This window comes from Lepisma saccharinum, chromosome 3, assembly GCF_977018435.1.
Source record: "Lepisma saccharinum chromosome 3, izLepSacc3.1, whole genome shotgun sequence".
NCBI lineage: Eukaryota > Metazoa > Arthropoda > Insecta > Zygentoma > Lepismatidae > Lepisma > Lepisma saccharinum.
The window spans coordinates 84092891-84112980 of NC_139231.1; the positions used below are offsets into that span (position 1 = coordinate 84092891).

At 39.0% G+C, this 20090-nt stretch overlaps 1 protein-coding gene across 5 annotated transcripts in view; it reads left to right on the plus strand.

Annotated features, from left to right (window-relative positions):
- The window catches only part of LOC145985879 (abscission/NoCut checkpoint regulator-like), a 438255-nt gene extending 418883 nt beyond the window's left edge, over positions 1 to 19372 (plus strand). For all 5 annotated transcript variants that reach the window (XM_083120003.1, XM_083120006.1, XM_083120004.1 and 2 more), the window contains one exon: positions 19105 to 19372. In XM_083120003.1, the coding sequence (XP_082976129.1) occupies positions 19105 to 19263 (159 nt within the window). In that variant the 3' untranslated portion in view covers positions 19264 to 19372. The remainder of the gene's footprint in view (positions 1 to 19104) is intronic.
- The last annotated feature ends 718 nt before the right edge of the window (positions 19373 to 20090 follow it).

Below are 20090 nucleotides of genomic sequence, written 5' to 3' on the forward strand. Positions count from 1 at the left end.
ACATTTAGCTCACGAGTGAGTCTTCTTGTTCGGTATCCAACTTGGTCGCTAGCCGAAAGTCGAATTATTGAAAGTGAAAGAGTTGAGCAGCTAACTGATTTGGGTTCTCGAGTTGGATACGAGTGAAATGTTGGCTGGCAAGATAAGCTACTGTGCCATTAGCCAATGGCATTCTGAACTTTTCGGTTAAAAACATCCACCTATGTTACCAACACGAGCTTCAAGCAAGAATTGGCAATGAATGGTTTATTTCCCACAGCGTTAACTAAGCAGTTCCATTCCCTCATGTTCATGTTTAGGTTCAGCATTCACTTACCCATGCCTTTGATCTTGCCATATGCTTCCCAGGAGGGCGGGGTTTTATCCAGTGTTTCTAGGAAAATCTATGGAACTTCCTGTGCTGGTCTCCCAATCTGTTACAAGGGAGGGTGAAGAAACTTTTAAAAAATACAAATGTTGAGACAAGCTGTTGCATTTGCCCACTTTTCTAGCCACTGAAAATCTTTGGTAACAGATGGTATCGGTAAAAGAAAATCAACTGATACTCACCGATACCGAGTCCTAGTTAAGACAGTACTCCATGCAACTGGATCATGCCAAGAGATATAACCTGGAGATAAACACTTTTGCTTAATTAATTAACCAGGTCCGATATATTTGCATTAAGGCTTGGCTGGACAATCTGCTAATATCAGGGCAGCTCTTTTCGAAATTTTCCTCTTCCTTTTGGAAAACCACTAAGATATTCTGAAATGTGGAGAAATACATATGCTTAGAATTCCTCCTTCATATTTGCTTTTGCTATTGTCCAGATATTTGCAATAGATTTGTGGCTATAAGGGAGAGCGATCTTCGGGCTCCAATGTCCTCCCATGAGAAAAGCATCCCGAGGCAGTTCTGCCAATGCTTAGCTAGCTTCCACTTGGCAGTTCTGCCATGGGGCTCAAGTTAGAGGAATGTAAATAATGTAAATTAGAGAATTATTGGAAGAATCCGAGCCTTGTCTTGTTAAATTGTAAATAAATGTATAAAGCCCATTTCTGCGAGTTTTCAGCAATCACCCTGCAACATTAATTTCAGTAAGTTCTTGCCTGTGATTGATTCTTTGGTTCTGAGCGCTCTGGTGAGAAACGGGATGGGAACCCAGAACTAACGAGCCTATTTAGTTGTTTATTTGGGTTTTTCCTGCCAGAAGCGGCCCGGTAAGGGTGGAGTGTTGCGGAACAGTAAGTATATTAAATTGTTGATAATATGTAGACAATAGCGAAAGCAAACCCCAGCGAGAGGGAATTGTAATTTTTCAGATTTCGGAATATCATGTTGGTTTTTCAAAATGAGGTAAATTTGAAAACAGATGGACTGGCATCAGCCAAAGGTTCAGCCAAAACTTTATTAATTACTTAATTTCTCACAGATATTCATATTATTTCCTGTTTGTTCCAAATGTAATAAAGATTTTGCCATTTTCAAACAGAAAAGAATGCTAATGGCAACCGTGACCATAATGTATATACATTAGAGCCTTGATTTTGCATCATCCCCCTTTATACATTCAATCATCATGGCAACAACATAGGAAAATATAAAATTTTCCTCAATTTTTATTCTCTTCGGTTTGTTTGTATGAAAAATATAAAAATGAGATTCCACTGTACGTATGTAAAGGCGAACACCCTGGTTGCATAGTGCTTATGTTGTCAACTTGTAAACAAGGGGCCTTGGGTTTGATACCCAATTAAGGCATACAGTGGTTTGGATTTCACTTTGAACAGTCTGTGGATCAAACCCACCAACCATATGCAATGCATACACTTCTCCACCTCCCATCCGTTGCACACCAAGAAAGCCATCCCATTCTCCCTAGCCCTCAGAGGTCAACACCTCATCCACCTCCCGACAGAACTATAATCTCTGCCTACACCAAGCCTTGACCAACCATGGATATTCCTCCACCCTGGTTACCAAACAAATATCCCGAGCTGCTTCATACACCTCCACCAAGAAACCTGCCACCAACCCTCCCGCACTTGTCACCCAATATCATCCCCACCTCAACAAAATCAGACACTCTACGTTCCCTCCTTCCCATCCTGCACAGTGATCCTGACACCAGAAATATCTTCCCCGACAAGCCCAGAGTGGTTTTCAAATGCCCTCCCAATCTCCAAAACATCCTGGTCCACCACAATCTGCCTACTCACAATCTACTCGCCCCAGCCTACAAATGCAACTGCCCAAAGTGCAAAACCTGCCCCATATTTGTCGCTTCCCATGCCCTCCAGATCCGCACTGCCACCTGCAAATTCGCCCTCTATCCCAAAGGAAACTGCTACAGCTCTAACCTCATTTACGAGGTGCATGTCAAAAAAAGGGCCGATAATTTTTTACGTGGTGTTGGCAACACTGATGAAGTTGAGCATGCGCAGTAGCATGCCCTAGTATTCTGTGCTTGCAACAGAGATAGAATCGTCAGAGTGGGACAGAATGCAGCTGACATCCATCGGGAATTGTGTGCCATTTATGGACCGACAATGATGAGTGAAGGGAAGGTCAGGCAATGGTGTAGAGTGTTTCGGGAAGGGCATTCAAATGTCCATGACGATGTGCGTAGCGTAAGGCCTAGTGTTCAGACAGATGATCTGGTGGAACGCGTTAACGAGAAAGTGCGTTCCAATTGCCGGTTCACAATATCTGAACTCACCAAAGAGTTTCCAGAAGTGTCTGCGAAAACAATGCATCAAATTGTGACTGACAACCTGGGGTATCACAAACTGTGTGCGAGGTGGGTACCAAAAATGCTGGCAGATGCTCACAAAGAGCAAAGAAGGACAGCTGCACGTGATTTTTGGGCTCGCTGGGGGGAGGATGGGGATGACCTCTTTTAGCACATAGTGATGGGGGATGAAAAGTGGATAGCGTACGCCACTGGGGAGTTGAAGTAGCAATCATTGCAATGGCGGCACTCTGGTTCTCCTAAAGCGGAGAAATTCAAACAAACACCATCAGTTCACAAAATCATGGCAACCGTGTTTTGGGACCAAAAGAGTGTGATTTTTGTGGAATTCTTGGAACCAGGACGAACAATTACAGCAGAGGTGTATTGCGAAACACTGAATAATCTGCAACGTGCCATCCAAAATCGGCGGAGAGGAATGCTACCCTCTGGAATTTTTCTGATCCATGATAACGCCCGCCCACACACAGCTGCTCGTACTGTTGAGACAATTCAAAGATTTCGATGGGAACTATTCAACTCTCCCCTTTTCAGCCCCGACCTTGCCCCCAGTGATTTCTTTCTTTTTCTTCACCTGAAAAAGTGGCTTGCATCGAAGTGTTTCAACGACAGTGACGTGCTCAAGTTGCTCAGTTGTGGACTGGCTGCACTCTCAGGTGGCAGATTTTTACGCAGAGGGTATACGAAAGTTTGTGCCACTCTATCAGAAATGTCTGGAGGTTAATGGTGACTATGTCGAAAAATAGCCAAGGTATGTACTTATTTATCAATCACAATAAATTTCTTCTATTATTTTCTTGTTTTTTTTTAAAAAAAATATCGGCGCTGCAATATCTGTGGTAGCTTCTACCTGGGGGAAACATCCACAGCCCTGAACCTCCGCATCAACAACAACCGCTCCTCCACCCAAAACCTGGATTTTGGTTTTGCCATTCACACCAATCACCACAAATTCCCTTCAATGACTGCTTCCAGGTAGCGACCGTCCACTCCTTGCCCCACTCCACCAACACCTCAGTACGCAAAGATGGCAAAGGGTCTATATATCAACCATGAGTGCAACCACACCCCCTGGCCTGAACAAGGCCACCCAGTAACACCCCTCACCTTCAGCAACACCCTTTACCTCCCCCTGCACCTTTCACCACTCACAGTTTTCGACAGCCTGGCGAGGGAACAACATGATTGTTTCGTGTGCGAAACTGTCTACTTTTTCTTTCAGGATCTGGCAACCCTGAAGCCCACGCTATGTCACTGACACTGTTGTTGTCTCTCACTATATGAACCTTTTTTCTACCACTGAGAATGTGACAAATCATCACGATGACCCTAGAAGAGGTCATCGCACCTCCATCCAGAACAAACACTACCTGTGGAACCGAGCGCCGTGGGAGGAGATAAGACTTTCCCTCGACTCCTTCCCCTGGGGCTTTATGGAAGACGGGACCGTCAACGAGACAGCTGACCTATTTACAGGTGTCATTCAAACAGCAGTGATGGACCACGTGCCTACAGGGAAAATATCTTCTCGTAGATTTCCGTGTTGGTTCAACTTCGAAGTGCGGAATGTACTGACACGAGCATGGAAACTTTGGAAGGGCTTCCCGAGTGAACACACGCACAATACCTTTGCTGCTCTGCGACGACACTCAAAGTATCTCCTTCGAAAAATAATATAAGGAACATATAGACAATATCACTGCAACAATCCCGGAAAACAAAAAAAACTTTTTTAATCTAATAAACTCAAGGAAAAATAACAGTAGGATTCCAGCTGAAATTACGCATGATAGTGAAAGTGCGATAGGCGACCGAAGGGCAGAACTCTTCAACGCTTATTTTCATGGTAACTTCTGTTCCTCCTCTCTAACAATGCTTGTCACTACACCCGATGAGGTGAAGGATCTATTGTCGTCTCTTTCAGTTCACCGTGCCCTAGGACCGGACGATATCAACACCATGTTCCTCAGGAAAACTGCAATCCCTGTGCTATCCCCTTTCCATTCTCTTGAACAGATGTTTTTCGGAGAGCATCTTTCCTCACGCTTGGAAACAAGCTAACATCACACCGATTCACAAAAGTGGTAACAAAAATTTTGTTTCATCTTACAGACCAATCTCCTTACTCTCTCCTATGTCCATCATCTGTGAAAAAGTAATCAAAGACAGACTGTACCTATTTGTTTCTCCGTACTTAAGTTCTAAGCAACATGGTTTTCTTCCTGGTAGCTCCTGTCTTACAAACCTGTCTTGTTTTACTCTCACATGCTATGAAATGCATTTCAAATAATTCACAATTAGATGTAATATAATTTGATCTGGCCAAAGCCTTTGATACAGTTAGTCATAGTCTTCTGATTCACAAATTATGCAATAGATTCAACATTCATGGCAAATTTCTATCCCTTATCACAGATTACCTTAGCGATCGCCAACAACGTGTCGTTCTTCCAGGAACTGTTTCTAACTTTCTTCCTGTCCTCTCTGGAGTTCCACAGGGTAGTGTTCTAGGGCCTCTCTTGTTCATATTATTCGTCGATGACCTTGCCGACCATCTCGCAGCTCCCTCTAGCAATTACCTTCTTTTCGCAGATGACTGTAAAATTTTCAGAGAAATCTCCACTTCCGGCGATACTCATCTTCTTCAGAATGACATAGCAACATTTACTTCCTGGTGCCTGACATGGGACCTTACATTACATCCTAACAAGTGTACTACTCTCACTATCTCTCTCAAGAAGAATCTGTTAAAGTCATCTTACTCCATCTCTGGCAATAACATCAAAGCAGTATCCTCTCACAAAGACCTAGGCATTGTTTTCGACCAAAAGCTCACATTCGAGGAACATATTTTATGCACCACAAAAAAGGCCATGCGTCTCTTAGGTTTACTCTACCGTTTCACTGAAATTAGTGACATGTCAGCCCTCACCTTGTACTTCAAATCATTCATCTCCCCAATAATAGAATACTGCTGTCCCGTCTGGTCCATGGCATGTCCCACTCACCTCTCCAGAATCGATTCAGTCTTTCACTTCTTCCTAGCTATAGTCAGTCACAGGGTTCCGTCATTATGCAATTTTTCATCTCCGCATCTCTTGTCTTTTCTAAACTTACAAACTGCTTATCAGCGACGTTTGCAGAATGATTTCAGTTATTTATACAAAATTGTGAATGGCAAAATCCACTGCAACACACTTCTTGAGAAATTCCACTTCAGAGTACCTACACGCACAACTCGCAATACAAGGTTATTTTATAAAAAAAAATCCTAGACTAGAAATTCAAAAAAGATCTCTCTTTTATAGACTTGCAGCACAATACAATGATTTCCCCTCAAGTATTGATATATTTTCCTCCGAGTTTGCCTTTCGGTCTTCTATCAGAAGAAATGCTTGTAATTAACATCACATAGTGCCATCTTTTACTTATTTTTTTGTTCATTTGCTATTCACTTTTATGTTGTTTTGTTACTCTTAATTATTTTTTTTATTTATTTTTTTAAATTTTTTTTATGCTTATTATAATTATTGCTTTCTCATTGTTAACGATTTCAGTGTAAAATGGCCACATGTGCTGTATCTGAAATTTTCTCAATAAATAAACAAATAAAGTTTTTCTGCGTCTGGTGAGTGTTTCCTCTCTCCTCTTTCATTTTATATATTTGGTCTAGGAATTAATTCGTGCACCTGGACAAGAGATGGCGTAACGAGCGTATCGTCCCACAGTTCCGTGTATCCACACATGCGTTGAAAACTCCTGTCAGCGCGCATCGTTCGTAGTATAGGGCAGTTGATTGACGCGTCAACAACAGCATTTTGTAGTCAACTGAACATGGCGTACTTCGTGCCAGATAAAGTGTTTTTGCGGGGTGTTCTGCTTCATTACTTTAACATGCAGAAAAGTGCTACCGAAAGTCATCGTATTTTGGTGGAAGTGTATGGTGACCACGTGTCTGAAGTGGTTTGCACGGTTTAGAAGTGGTAATTTGGGCCTGGAAGAACAAGAGCGACCTGGACAGCCAAAAAAATTTGAAGACGAAGAATTGAGAGCATTGCTCGATCAGGATTCGTGTCAAACGCAGGAAGATGAAACGACAGTTTCCAAATGCCTCAAAGCCATGGGAATGGTTCAAAAGATGTCACATTGGGTTCCACATGAATTGAAAGACAGAGACGTTGAAAGACGAAAAACCATTTGTGAATTGCTGCTTCAAAGACAGAAAAGAAAGGGGTTTTTGCATCGCATTGTTACTGGTGATGAGAAGTGGATCCATTACGAGAACCCGAAACGAAAAAAGGCCTAGGTGAAGCCAGGTGAACCAGGTCCATCACAACCGAAATGAGATATTCACTGTGCAAAGGTTATGCTGTGCATATGGTGGGATATGAAAGGTGTGGTGTACTATGAGCTGCTGCAACCGGGTGAAACTATTAATGGAGAACGTTATCGACAACAATTAATGCGTTTGAAGCAAGCTCTGGCCAGGAAACGACCAGAATGGGAGAACAGACATGATAAACTTATTTTTCAACATGATAACGCTCGCCCACATGTCGCAAAACCGATCAAAACCTATTTAGAAAATGTCGGATGGGAAGTTTTACCCCACCCGCCATATTGCTCCTTCGTACTACTACTTGTTCGATTGCATGAATAACGATTTGATTGGACAGCAGTTCACTTCTTCAGGAGATATTGAAAAATGGGTCTCTGACTGGATCGCTTCGAAAGATGAGGACTTCTTTCGCCACGGAATCCGTAACTTGCCTGACAGATGGACGAAAGTGGTGGCTCGCGATGGACAATATTTTTCTTAAGGTATTTATGTATTTTGTGTTTGAACTACAGCTTCAATGTGTGCGTAACAACCACACGAATTAATTCCTAGACCAAATATATATATGACAGCCCTAAACTGGTTCCATGACAAATGAAATAGCCCAATAATCTGTATAAACAGAACCCTTCACAGTGATTTTTCAAAATTCCTACACAAACGATAAACACTCCTTTCAACTATAATAGTCATAAATTTACCTGTAGTCGTAGCAGGAGATTTCAACATAGATCTACTAAAAGAAGCAGAGAAAAGAAAGAGACTTCCTAACAATCCTTACATCAATACACATAAAAAAATACAGAAACATGCATAGATCAAATTTTAACAAGTAAGGTGTTCCACAACATACAAGTAAAAATATAACAACTGCACCGTCACAATCACAACAGACTCATTCTAAGTATAAACACAGAAAATACAAGACCAGTAAATCAGGAGGTAAGCTACCAGTGGCGTCTCGTGGCCTCAAATTTGGCCGGGGCTTATTTTTTAAAGAATTTAAAATATAATGACAATTCACATGGTTACAAAAGAAACAGGTATTGTTGTGAAACATACCTTTCTACGAACGTTGACTCCTGTTCTTCTGCTCAGAAAATTTTGTTATTACCTTTTCGTTGAAGCCCTCTATGTTTGAAATGTATTCTATCTCGATTGTAAGCAAGTGCCAAGGCATTTGGTCTGTCTTGTCCCATTGCATTTCTTAAGCAGGTTTTAATACGCTTCAATGTGCTGAAACATCGTTCAGATTCAGCTGTTGCCACTGGAGTTATTAAAACTATGTTTGTCATTTTTACTGTTTCTGAAAAGGTACCCTCTAAATAATTTTAAATAAAAAATGAATGCAATCTACTGATAGAGTTTATGTTTTTCAACTCTTCACTACAATAAAGAACACGAAGTTCTCTCTTTAGTTTCCCTTTCCCTCTTCTATGAAGGGATAATAAATCTGGGAAGAATCATCTGTTTAAAGATTGTTCTCTTTCATTATGTCCTCGTAGAGCAAGTTCATGTCGACCACAGAATTTTAAGCAATCGATAATTCTATTTAATATATGCCTATTTTTCCTGACAAATTCATTGTGTCTTGTAATTGACATCCTATGTCCTTCATCAATTTCTGTTCGAACATATACACTGCCAAACTCACTCAAACATAGCGAATGAAAGCCACCAAAACACTACAGAACAACACGCGAGATCGAACGCGACGCAAAGGAACTAGCCCCGAATCAGCACTCAAATCCATTGGACTCTCCCCTCCTCTCTCTGCTAGTATGTGACCTTCACTGTAGCGTAGGTGGGTGTAGGCCATGCCTTCCTTTGCGACGTGCCCCGGAAAGCGATAATTGACATCAATGCCGCTAGGAGCGCTGTCGTATCCATTGCAACAGACGATGAATTTACGTGGGTAAAAATCGCCTTTTAAAAGACTGTGTGATAGATATGGGTTATGGTGATTGATAATTACGTGAATACGTCCGTTTTTCTTTAGGGGTAAGCCCCGGAAGCCCCAAGACACGAGACGCCACTAAGCTACAGAAGAAACTTCACGCATGCAAGCATAGAAACCCTCATGTATCACATAAAAAAATGATAATTGGAACACTGTATCACCAAAGTACATACCATAGTGCACAAACTTCATAATACCTTACAATACTTCCTAAACACTACAGTAGTCATGCAGATCACAATAGTGATTCACTCATATATTTTCATGTGCTACTGAAGTTTGGCAACACTCCTGACCTTTGCTCCCAGTGTACCTTCCTGGAACAGTCTGGGTACTGTGTTTGTGTCTTTTTTTATTTTTTATTTATCCATTGTTGACTTGTTATTAGAGCTCATATTCCAGTGGGTCACAACAGTGATCCAAACAACCATTGACAGGAGTGTTTTCGGATATGTAGTAATTTCTAGACACACAAGTACGTGTTTCTAAAAATATGTTATAAATATATGAAGTGGGTGTGTCCAGACCTCCAAAATCTATAAAGCATTATCTTGCTCTTGTTTCTGGAATTTTCAATAAATGTTTAAAATTAGAACTTTTAGAGATGTTTTTCCTTCGTGTATTTTCCACGCCAATTCTACTCTCGCACCCTGTATTTGATGGAACAGTCATACATTCATGACTTACCCCATGAACGAAGCTAACGTAGTCATGTTAAAGTCCTTTATATTTTTACAAGAAAATCTATTGTATTGTTTACCAGTTTTCACCTTGTACTAAAATACAATGAGATTGTGCAGTGAATTACACACCCCATGTTTACATTGCTCAAATATATATGTGCTCTTAATTACTGCTTTATTTTGTTCATTTATATGCAAACTTCAAGTTGTAATACAAAGCTTAATAAATTCACCCTAAGATCGTCAGGAATGGCTGATATCCTACTCTACCTTGGAAGCAAAGGAAACAAATCATGCACCAAATTTCGAGCCAACACTTTGGAGACTCTAAACATGCCCATAAATTTGTGATCCTCAAGTTCCCATGCATTATATCAATTTCTTCTTAATCCTCATTTTTTTTTCGATTTCCATTACAAGCATCAAGCTTAAAAATAAACGTCCATCTTTAAGACTTGTATCAAGCAACTCATGGTCTCGTTAGGGTATCAGCTGCCAAGTGCTAGCAAATGGAAGGACTCAGCAGCCAGCGAACAAGCGAGTTTCAATAATACGGTATATTCGATGTCATGTGTTCCAACAGACTTCAGCCACCAACTCAACAGCTAACTGCCGTAACGAGTTTCAATAATAAGCTTCCTGGACCAAGACTGCTTGCTTCCTTCGAACATGAGCTGCTTTCTTGCTTCGAAGACAAACTGTTAGCATTGTCTTCGTCTCTGCTGCTTAGTTCCTGCTGCTGCATTTAATTTTTAATTGGAGGATATAAATATACCTGGATACGCACTATCATCATATTCCTGCAGTTTTTCTAATCTCCTCCCATTTCATGAAGAATCTTTAAAAATGAATAGTGCACATTTCTATATGGGCCTCAACATCTCCACTTTATAAATAGCAAAACTGCATCCCCTTTTCAATATATCTTTCTTTTAGGGCAGTAATAGTATACTCGAGTTCCAATTGAGAATCTCTCAGATTCATAATGTACATTTTTAGTATAATCTTTTATGATGATATTATTTGCAGTATTGTATAGAAATATTAATGACCTTTGAGATTTTCCAGTTGATGGAACTGAGTGTTATAATGCCAGTGTATTACTGTATGCAGCAGTGATTCTATTTCAGTATTTAATTTCCTCGCATCTCCCTTTGGAAAATCTCCTATTAGGGTTAAATACGTTCACGGTATTAACTGTTCTCTCAGCCAAACCATTTCCAGAAGGTTTATGTGGAGGTGAGTGCTTTAGCTCAATTCCTAACCTTTGACAGAACATTTTAAATTGTTGTCCATTGTCAGACACCAATTCTTTTGGAGAACCAAGTATGTAAAATTGGCTTTTTAAATGTCTTCATTGATTCTTGAGCCGTTAAATTAGAACATTGCCAAACATTCAAAAACTTTGTGTGGGGCATCAACACACAACAGGAATAAATAATGAAATAAAAGTGATCGACATGTACACGTTCCATGAGTAGTGATGTTGGTGTCCATGATATAAATTTTCCTTTTGTTGGAGCACTCGCATTTGTCTGACAAGCTTCACAATTGCCGACAAACCTTTCAATGTCAGAAGTTATTTTAGGCCACCAAACTAGCTCTTTGCAAATCTGGTTTAATCTCACTACAGTACCACTCTGCAGGGCATGAATTTGAGTCAGAAACTTGGGTCGCAGTGTGTCTGGCAATTCAATTCTATTTCCCCACATCAACAATCCACCTTCTGTTGACAGTTCCACATGTTTCTTCCATAAAACTACTGCTTCCGCATTGATTTGTGGATCAATTCCTCTTGGCCAACCATTCTTAACATAATTTATTACTTTATACAACAAGTAATCATGTTTTGTATGTTCCTTCATCTCTATGTGCAATGGCTGCAACTTTTGTTCTGCATACACTGTCAAAACAAAATCTGACTGCAATTCTTCAGGCAGTGGTAATCTTGATACAACATCTGCTATTGGGACCTTTTTAGAATATACCAGGTAACCAAGAAAGTTCATGCAGTTTTAGTACAAAGAAGAAAAGGTCCAAAACAAATGTGTTTACCTTATATTTATTCTGCAAAATATCCACCATCCGCTTCTACAACCTTCTCCCATCTTTGTACAAGCCTGTAGATGCCATGTTTGAAAAAGTCTTTGTGTAGGGCCGCAAAAAACTGCACCACCACGTTTTCAACCTCCTCGCGAGTTTGGAAATGTCGATTGCGCATATGGTTGTCCATAGACAAGAAAAGATGGTAGTCTGATGGAGCGGTCGGGTGAATATGCTGGATGTGGCAGAAGTTCCCAGCCGAGAGAAGAAATCACCTCCAGGGTCATCTTTGCTGTATGTGGTTTAGCGTTGTCTTGGTGGAAAAGAACACGCTTCCTATTCACTAATGCAGGTTGTTTTTTTGCAAGCTGTTCGGCCACTGTTTGCAATTGCATGGAGTACACCTCTTTGTTGATGGTTTTACCACTTTCCGAGAACTCATAATGCACCTTCCCAGCTGTAGTCCACCAGACACACAGCAGCACCTTCCGCTGATGAAGAGCAGGTTTTGCAGTTAAAGGTATGGTGTCATTTGACGATAACCAATGGTATGAGCGTTTCTTGTTATCGTACATTACCCACTTTTCATCACATGTCAAAATGCGGTCCAAAATTGGACAGTTGTTGTTCCTAGTGAGCAAGGAAGCGCAAATGTTCAGTCGTTGGAGACGGTTCGCAGCAGTCAGCTCGTGCGGGACCCACTTACTCAGTTTCCATGATTTGCCAATCTCATGCAAGTGCACACGAATTGTTTCAGCACTTACCGCAAATCGTTGAGCGAGTTCTTGGCACGTTTGACTTGAATCCTCTTCAATTGCTGCCTTCAGTTGGTCCACATCGAGAGATTTCGGTCTGCCCGATCGAGGTTTGTCTGCCAGTGTCTCATCGCCACTCGAGAAGGTCTGAAACCACTTTTGTGCTGTCCGTTCACTAATTGTACCTTCTCCAAACGCTGCACATATTTTGCTTGCTGCTTCCGCTTCTTTTGTGCCCAACTTGTACTCATACAGTAAACACGCCCTGATTACTGCATTCGACACAGCCATGGTTCACTGCGAATACTTGCTCCCGAACTATCGACTGCGACCTGTTATCTACGTTAGCCGACGTGCCAAGGAATGAGCTTTCCGTCAATCACACATACATGTACCCCTGGCGGCTGAACTGCATACTACCCCACGAAAACTACGGGCAGTTGTAAAAACCGCATGAACTTTCTTGGTTACCTGGTACTATTTCGTAATTCAGAGATGCCATAAATATTTTCCACCTCTGCCAACATGCATTGGCACCGGTGTATTTGCATCAAGCAATGACCTGACAGTCGTTGAATCAGTGTATATTGTAAATTTTTGACCTGCCAAATATAAAGAAAAATGTTAGACAAAACAATGGCTAATTAAAACCTCTCTTTCTCACTGACAATAATTCTTCTGAGCAGGTGAAAATGTAGCTTAAAAACATGCCACTGATTGATGTTCACCATCTATCCTGTGCCCTAATCGTCCTCCAACACCGAGAACTATCTGTTTATTTCTTTTGAAGGATCAAAAGGAATTATAGCAGGTGTCTGAACAATCTTCTCTTTAACCGCTTTAAATTCTAACGCACATTGATCAGTCCACAACCATTTTTCGCCCTTCCTCAAAAGTCTATACAGGTGTGATATTGTAGATGATAAATTGTGAAAAATCAGCTTTGAAATGCAACCATTCCCCAAAAATTTTGTAGTTGTACCTTATCCTTTGGCTCTGGACTTTCTAAAATAGCACGCACATGCTTTTCAGTTGGTGTGACTCCCATTTACCGTAAAACAAACGTCTTTCTAAGTAAATCACTTCTTGCACTAGGAATTCAGATTTACTTAAATTATCCTTAACATTATACTCCTTAAAACGTTCCAGGACTTGTTTTGTTCTCATGAAATATTCTTTTAGATTTTCTCCAGAAATAATAACATCAATAAATGCTGCAACTCTTTCCAATCCTGTTAAAATTGAATCAATTACCTGTTGGAAAAGCTTGTAAAAATGCTGAACACAAATTGAGCCTGGTGTAGTACTTTCCTATTTTCAATTTTTTCAAAATATGAGGAAAATCTGGTAGAGGGAACACTAAACCATCGGTTTTAAAATTCACTGTTTTATAGTAATCTACACAGTTATGTATAGAACAGGTACCTCGCCTTATAAAGTTCTCATGAGCACGTGAACACTCGTGCATATGTTTTAAATTACGTACATCACACACAAATATTTATTCGAAAAAATACTTTGTTTGATGTTCGAGTATATACACACAATTTAATCTGACACAACTTATTTCATGTCTGATAACTTTTCTAGATAGTTGGTAACACTGACTATCAGGTTGTTTAATGGAGGGGTTTGAACACAATTCCTGTGCGTGTTGCATAAAACTGACAGCTAAGGGGCTGTTTGTTGGCCAATATACCCCGAAGATGTTCACTTCGCTGTGCAAACACTGATGCAAGTGGCAATACTTCTTACATTCGGCACCAGAGTGCAGCATATACAGGGCATATCTAGGGCGACTCGAAAAAGGTCTGCTTTACATAGTTGCAAACTTTAGCAAGAAGTCACTAAACCTGGCAGATTTTAAATTTCAGTGGGCGCTAAAATTTGCAGAAGAGAGACGAGTCACTTTTCTTTAGAAACTAGTCTGCAGGAGTTACATAATATCTTTCGAGATTTATATTATTTGCGCATGTGCATCTAAGGGCCATTCAGACTGTGCAGTCTTTTTAGTAATCGACGTCTTTCATGCCAAGAAAATAACTCTCATGAACTTAAGTTGCAAAGGAAAGTGCTGACTTCATTTACATCAATTCAACGTTTATTTTCCTAGTAACTATACTCAGAATAGCATGGGGCCTTATGGCCTAAATAGCTGTTACCTTACAAGTAACTGAGCAAGTGTTATATACGTCTACATTCTGACTTGGGTGCCGTGGAAAAGAAATGTTAAAACACTAAGGACATCGTGAAGTGAAGAAGTTTGGAAACCCCTGCTTTAAATGGTCAAAAATCAATCTCTCTGATCCATTGCAAAATTATGCTAGGAGGAAAAATACGAAACATGAGGTAAGAAAGGAATATCACATTGATACTTCAATCTAAGCATCGCAACCGAGTTATTGTCTATAATTCTGTATAATACCTAAATATCTTACATACATATAATACATATTTCTGGACTCTTGGGAGGATGCATCCTCCCCTCTGTCTCGCTAATGATGCACGTGCTTTCAATGTTGAATGAATGTCGTCGGTTAACACATGGTCCGTGTAATAAAAAGTAGATTGCCAAGTAATGGTAGTCTTGCGTTGTACATACCTGAGATTACATGTTATACTACTTAGTTTGGACTAGCCATTACTAATTATTAGAGGCACATAATTTTGGTAAATAAAAAAGAGAAATTTTGGTACAAAAACTGAGTCAATTTCAGGTTTAAAAGCTGTAAAAATCGGTGTTATAGCAGTGAAAAATTAGATGAAAAGTGGTATATAAAAATACATTTTCGTTTTAAAATTGTGAATATAATCCTAAATTTGATTTAAAAATTACACTTATTACACAAAATTAACATTTCACTTCTAATAGCATATTTATGTAGTTATCAAAGTATTAAGTTTATTTCTGTGTAAAGGAGTTAATTTTTGCTTCTCCAATATTAACAGCAGAATTAATCAATTTTCCGTGAATTGCATAACTTGCAGGATAATACAGACCTCAAAAGGTGTAGCGTCGGTAAATAAACCCTAAATTTCGTGTTTGAGTTTATTTCGCATTTTGCATTTCATTTCGAAGAGTTTATTTCACATTTTGCAGTTCATTTCGCATTATTTCGTGACAAAACATGGTAGCAAAATGCATCACACACCTTTCAAAAACATGAAAAATTAACACTACAATGTGTTTTTTGATATTTCGTTTTTTCGTTAAAAACGAAATGTGCATGCCCCTACTAATTATAAATAACATAATTAAAATGGTGTTTATTGTATTTAGTATTACTTCAAATATAGCATGATTTTTGGGGGAATTGTTAAAAATTAGTTGAACTGTTATTCTCACTTTTTCAATTAAGATGAAGTTACAAAGTTGCATTCAATATAAAAATTTTATTGTGAACACCCGTATGTGAACCACATTGGACACCACTGGTATAGAATTATTTGATTTTTTAACGTACAATAGGACTAGCCCGTTCTGAATGTTCTATAGGAGCTATAACATTTTGCTTACACATATTATCCATTTCAAGCTTTATTTGGTCTCTGAATGAATGTTATTCTGTACGCTTTCCTGAATACATTCTTCTGTAAAGATATTGATACCTGGAAATTCTTAATGGGTATACTAATATCCTCATTAAAACTTCTATAAAAGATGTCAGCAATTGTGTACGACAGTCTACAAGGTTCATTGGTTCCAAATTTCTCAAATTTTCCATCTCACCCTTGTGCTTGTTCACAATTATGGCTTTGCTATTTTGCCCTTGCACCTTTATCGTTTTGAACTTTCACCCATTTCGTCAATCTTCTGCTGATGTTCCTTTTGCATATCCATTTGCCTGAAAGCTGAATTTTCGAACAAGCACCTGGTAGCAAATCTTTCGGTTCCAGACCTAAGCAAGCATGTGTAGAATTTTCCTTTTTAACATAAACTGTTTCAGGAAACTCATTTAAAAGTTTGTTACGCCAATCACCAAATAATATATTCATTCCAGCTCTACCAATTAATATATTTGTGTTGATATCATTGCCCACAACAAAATAGTCTAGTAAAGATAATGTCGTCCTAAATTATGGTTTTGTTTGATAGAGCTACCATAAATCTTAATTCAATTACAAGGCTCCAAACATTTTCTAAATTTTTAGAATTAGAACAGGCTACAAAGATAAATTTTCATCCCTCCAAGGAATGATTTTCTCTCCCTCAATAACAATATAAATTCCATTTTGTTAATGAAGCAAGTGTCATTCCGTGCTTTCACACATCATTAATCCAATCATTGGCAACATACCAGTATCCGATTATTATGTAACTAACAGTATAGTTGCAGACAAACAGAAAAGCTTGAAACTTATCAGTCACAATCTTGACGAGATGTGTGGCTGCCATACCCCTTCAATGTTGCCAGTTTTTGAGAGGACACCTACATAAACACATGCTTTGCCACACGTTGTGAGGAAGGTAAGATCTTTCAAAAATATGAAACATTTTTTTAAGTATTGGCTATTACTGAGTAAAAATATATTCTCTGTGGTGCGAAACGTTACTTTTGATGTGTTTGTTCCCAAGTGATGTGTTCCGAGTATCCGTATAATTATGCTAAATATATAATTTGTGTTCATCCTGATCCAAATATATGGTGAAATAGAATTGTGGGACTGAATGACAGCTGTTCGCATATCCAGATTCTCATAATAGATTCTAAAAATATGTATTGATGTGGTATAGTTGAAATTTAATATTTTTATTCTGGCATTTTATCGCTACTACGAGGGTCACTATTTATATTTTGAGCCTAACAATGAAAAAACAGGAATTTGGCATTGAAAACTGCTTTATTGTTTTTCGAAGTATTCTCCTTTATGGTCAATACACTTTTGCATTCGTTCGAACCATTTGTCAAAGCAGTTTTTCCAATCTTCTTGAGACACCTCCATAATATGGTTTTCGAACGCATCAACGGCATCTTCCGCCAACGAAAATCGTTGTCCACACAATTTATTCTTGAAATTCGGGAACAAGAAGAAGTCATTGGGTGCCAAATCAGGACTGTACGGCGGATAACCCATCAATTCAATTTTTTGACTGTTCATAAAGTCAGTTGTTAGACGAGATGTGTGACAGCTGGCATTGTCTTGATGAAGAATGATCCGACGGCGTTTGTTTGTTTTCCGTATTTGACCGAAGACCTCTGGCAAACAAATTGTTGTGTACCATTCAGAGTTGACTGTTCTACGTTCCTCTAAAGCACAGTTGCCACATGACCAGTTTTCCCGAAAAAACAGGCGACCATTTGTTTCGATGTGCTTCGAGCACGAACAACTTTTGTTGGATTGGGTTCATCTTGAAACACCCATACAGTCGACTGCTGTTTACGTTCTGACTCATATGCATATATCCATGATTCGTCACCTGTTACAATCTTATATACGTCTTTTGAAGCACCACGTTTGTATTTATTGAGCATTTGTTTGCACCAATTGACGCGAGCGTCTTTTTGAGTTTTTGTCAAATTGTGTGGGATCCAACGAGAACATACCTTTCTCACAGCTAAACGATCATGTAATATTTTATATATGCTGGTGGAACTAATGGCTATGGTTGCCTCAATCTCACAGTATGTCACATGATGATCTTGCAGTATTAGGTTTTGCACAGCATCAATGTTTTCTTGAACAACAACTGATTTTGGACGACCTTTGCGAATCTCGTCGGTGAGCGAATGGCGGCCACGATTAAATTCATTATACCAGCGTTTCACAGTGGCAAAGGATGGGGCTTCATCGCCAAATGTGGAAGTAAGTTGATTGATGCAGTCTTGTCTTGATAATCCACGTCGAAAATCGTAAAACATCATCGCACGAAAATGTTCACAAGTTAATTCCATTTTATTGTTGTCGCCCAATCTCCAAGGCAACATAAACAACACAAATGAAGCTATTGACAAAACATTTGAAGTACGTTATGGTCAATAATGCCAGACGATTCCGTGCAAACGTCAAATCGCGCCTAACTTCAATCAGTGTTGCCAAGGCTCAAAATATAAATAGTGACCCTCGTATTCTGAAAAACTTTATTTTGTATTTGATTTTGAATTGAATGATATTTGGATGAAAATAATGAAGTGACAATCGCAAAGGAACACCTATACTTAGGCTAGGACTTTGGGCATTGAATCTTCAGTTAGTCATCACTGAACATTCTTGGCCACCAAGGAGTTGTGTTTTTGTTAGTAGTTGGACCTAAATTTTACCATCAACTAACCCTGCACCACTGCATTTTTATCTCTCTCAGCTGTAAATTTACTCTTGTCATAGGCAAACTATTGGAAGCAGGATGCTTTATCCACTGTTCCACATCTTCTGCCACTTTGTCAAGTTCTGTAAATTTCATATTTTTTAAATTTATTTTTGGCCACGGTAAAAATCACTTATGATGTGATGAAGTGAATAATCATGGGAAAAATCATGTTAAAATGCGTCACCTTCAATTGATAAGCAAATTGATTTGGAATTATGTCAGTTTCTTCTTGCTGATCTCTCTGAATTTTCTGCAAGCACATGTTCTGTTTGTGTATTTGTAGGATGCAGATGTACTGCCGTGGTGCGTCATATGTAATGCTGATGCTGGTTTGGAGTGTCCTGAATGCAGCGGAGATCTCTACTGCAGACGCTGCTTTGATGAAGCTCATGAGAAGCTATATTTGGAAAACCACAAGCCTGTCGCTTATAAGCCACACTAGTCTCTGTTATGCTTGAACGATGTGTATATATGTGTGTGTACATTACAAAAAGGTGAATACTTTTTAGTTATGCATTTATATTCTGTCATCAGTTAAAAATAAAAATAAAAATTTCAGAAATTGTTTTCATACAATTCTTTGAAACACCTGAAAATGGTTGAGTGGTCAGTGTAATGTGCTGTGAAGACAGGGCTTACAGGTTTAGACCCTGGTCAGGCATGGATGTATCATTGCGTTTGTCCAATCATCCATTTTATCAGTTCATCATCCATCCTCATCTTCACAATTAACCCAAGAGATGGAAAAGCAACATAAAATAGCCAGAATAGAAATAATGTCCGAAATTGTAGGTCCCAGTTATCCTTTATGTATAAAATGCAAGCTCAGTTTGTGTTACCATAATTTTGAGGAAAGTGAAGAAAGGTAGACTTTTTAAAAAAATAAAAATGTAGAACTTTTTATGAGTTGAGATTGAGGATCTTACTTTTGAAGTTTACAAAATTGTCTAGAAACTAGAGTAGAATTTTGGTGAGTTTGGTACAAACCAGCTGTACATCATGTCTGCTTTGATGTTTTTTCTTTAATCAAAGGCCGAGAGGGGAAGCAGAGGACAATGATGTCAGGTCATTTCTCTCCAAAGCTGTTTTCATCATAAAATTTGAAATTATTTAAAACTCAGGAGCTTCCTATACCTACTCTTGTGATATATAGCCACAACAGAAATCAGATTATTCATAACACATTTTAAACTCGTGTATCATCTGAGCCATAATGTGTTTCCAATGTCATAATTCAGTTATCTTGGTCAATTTTGACCAATTGGCAAA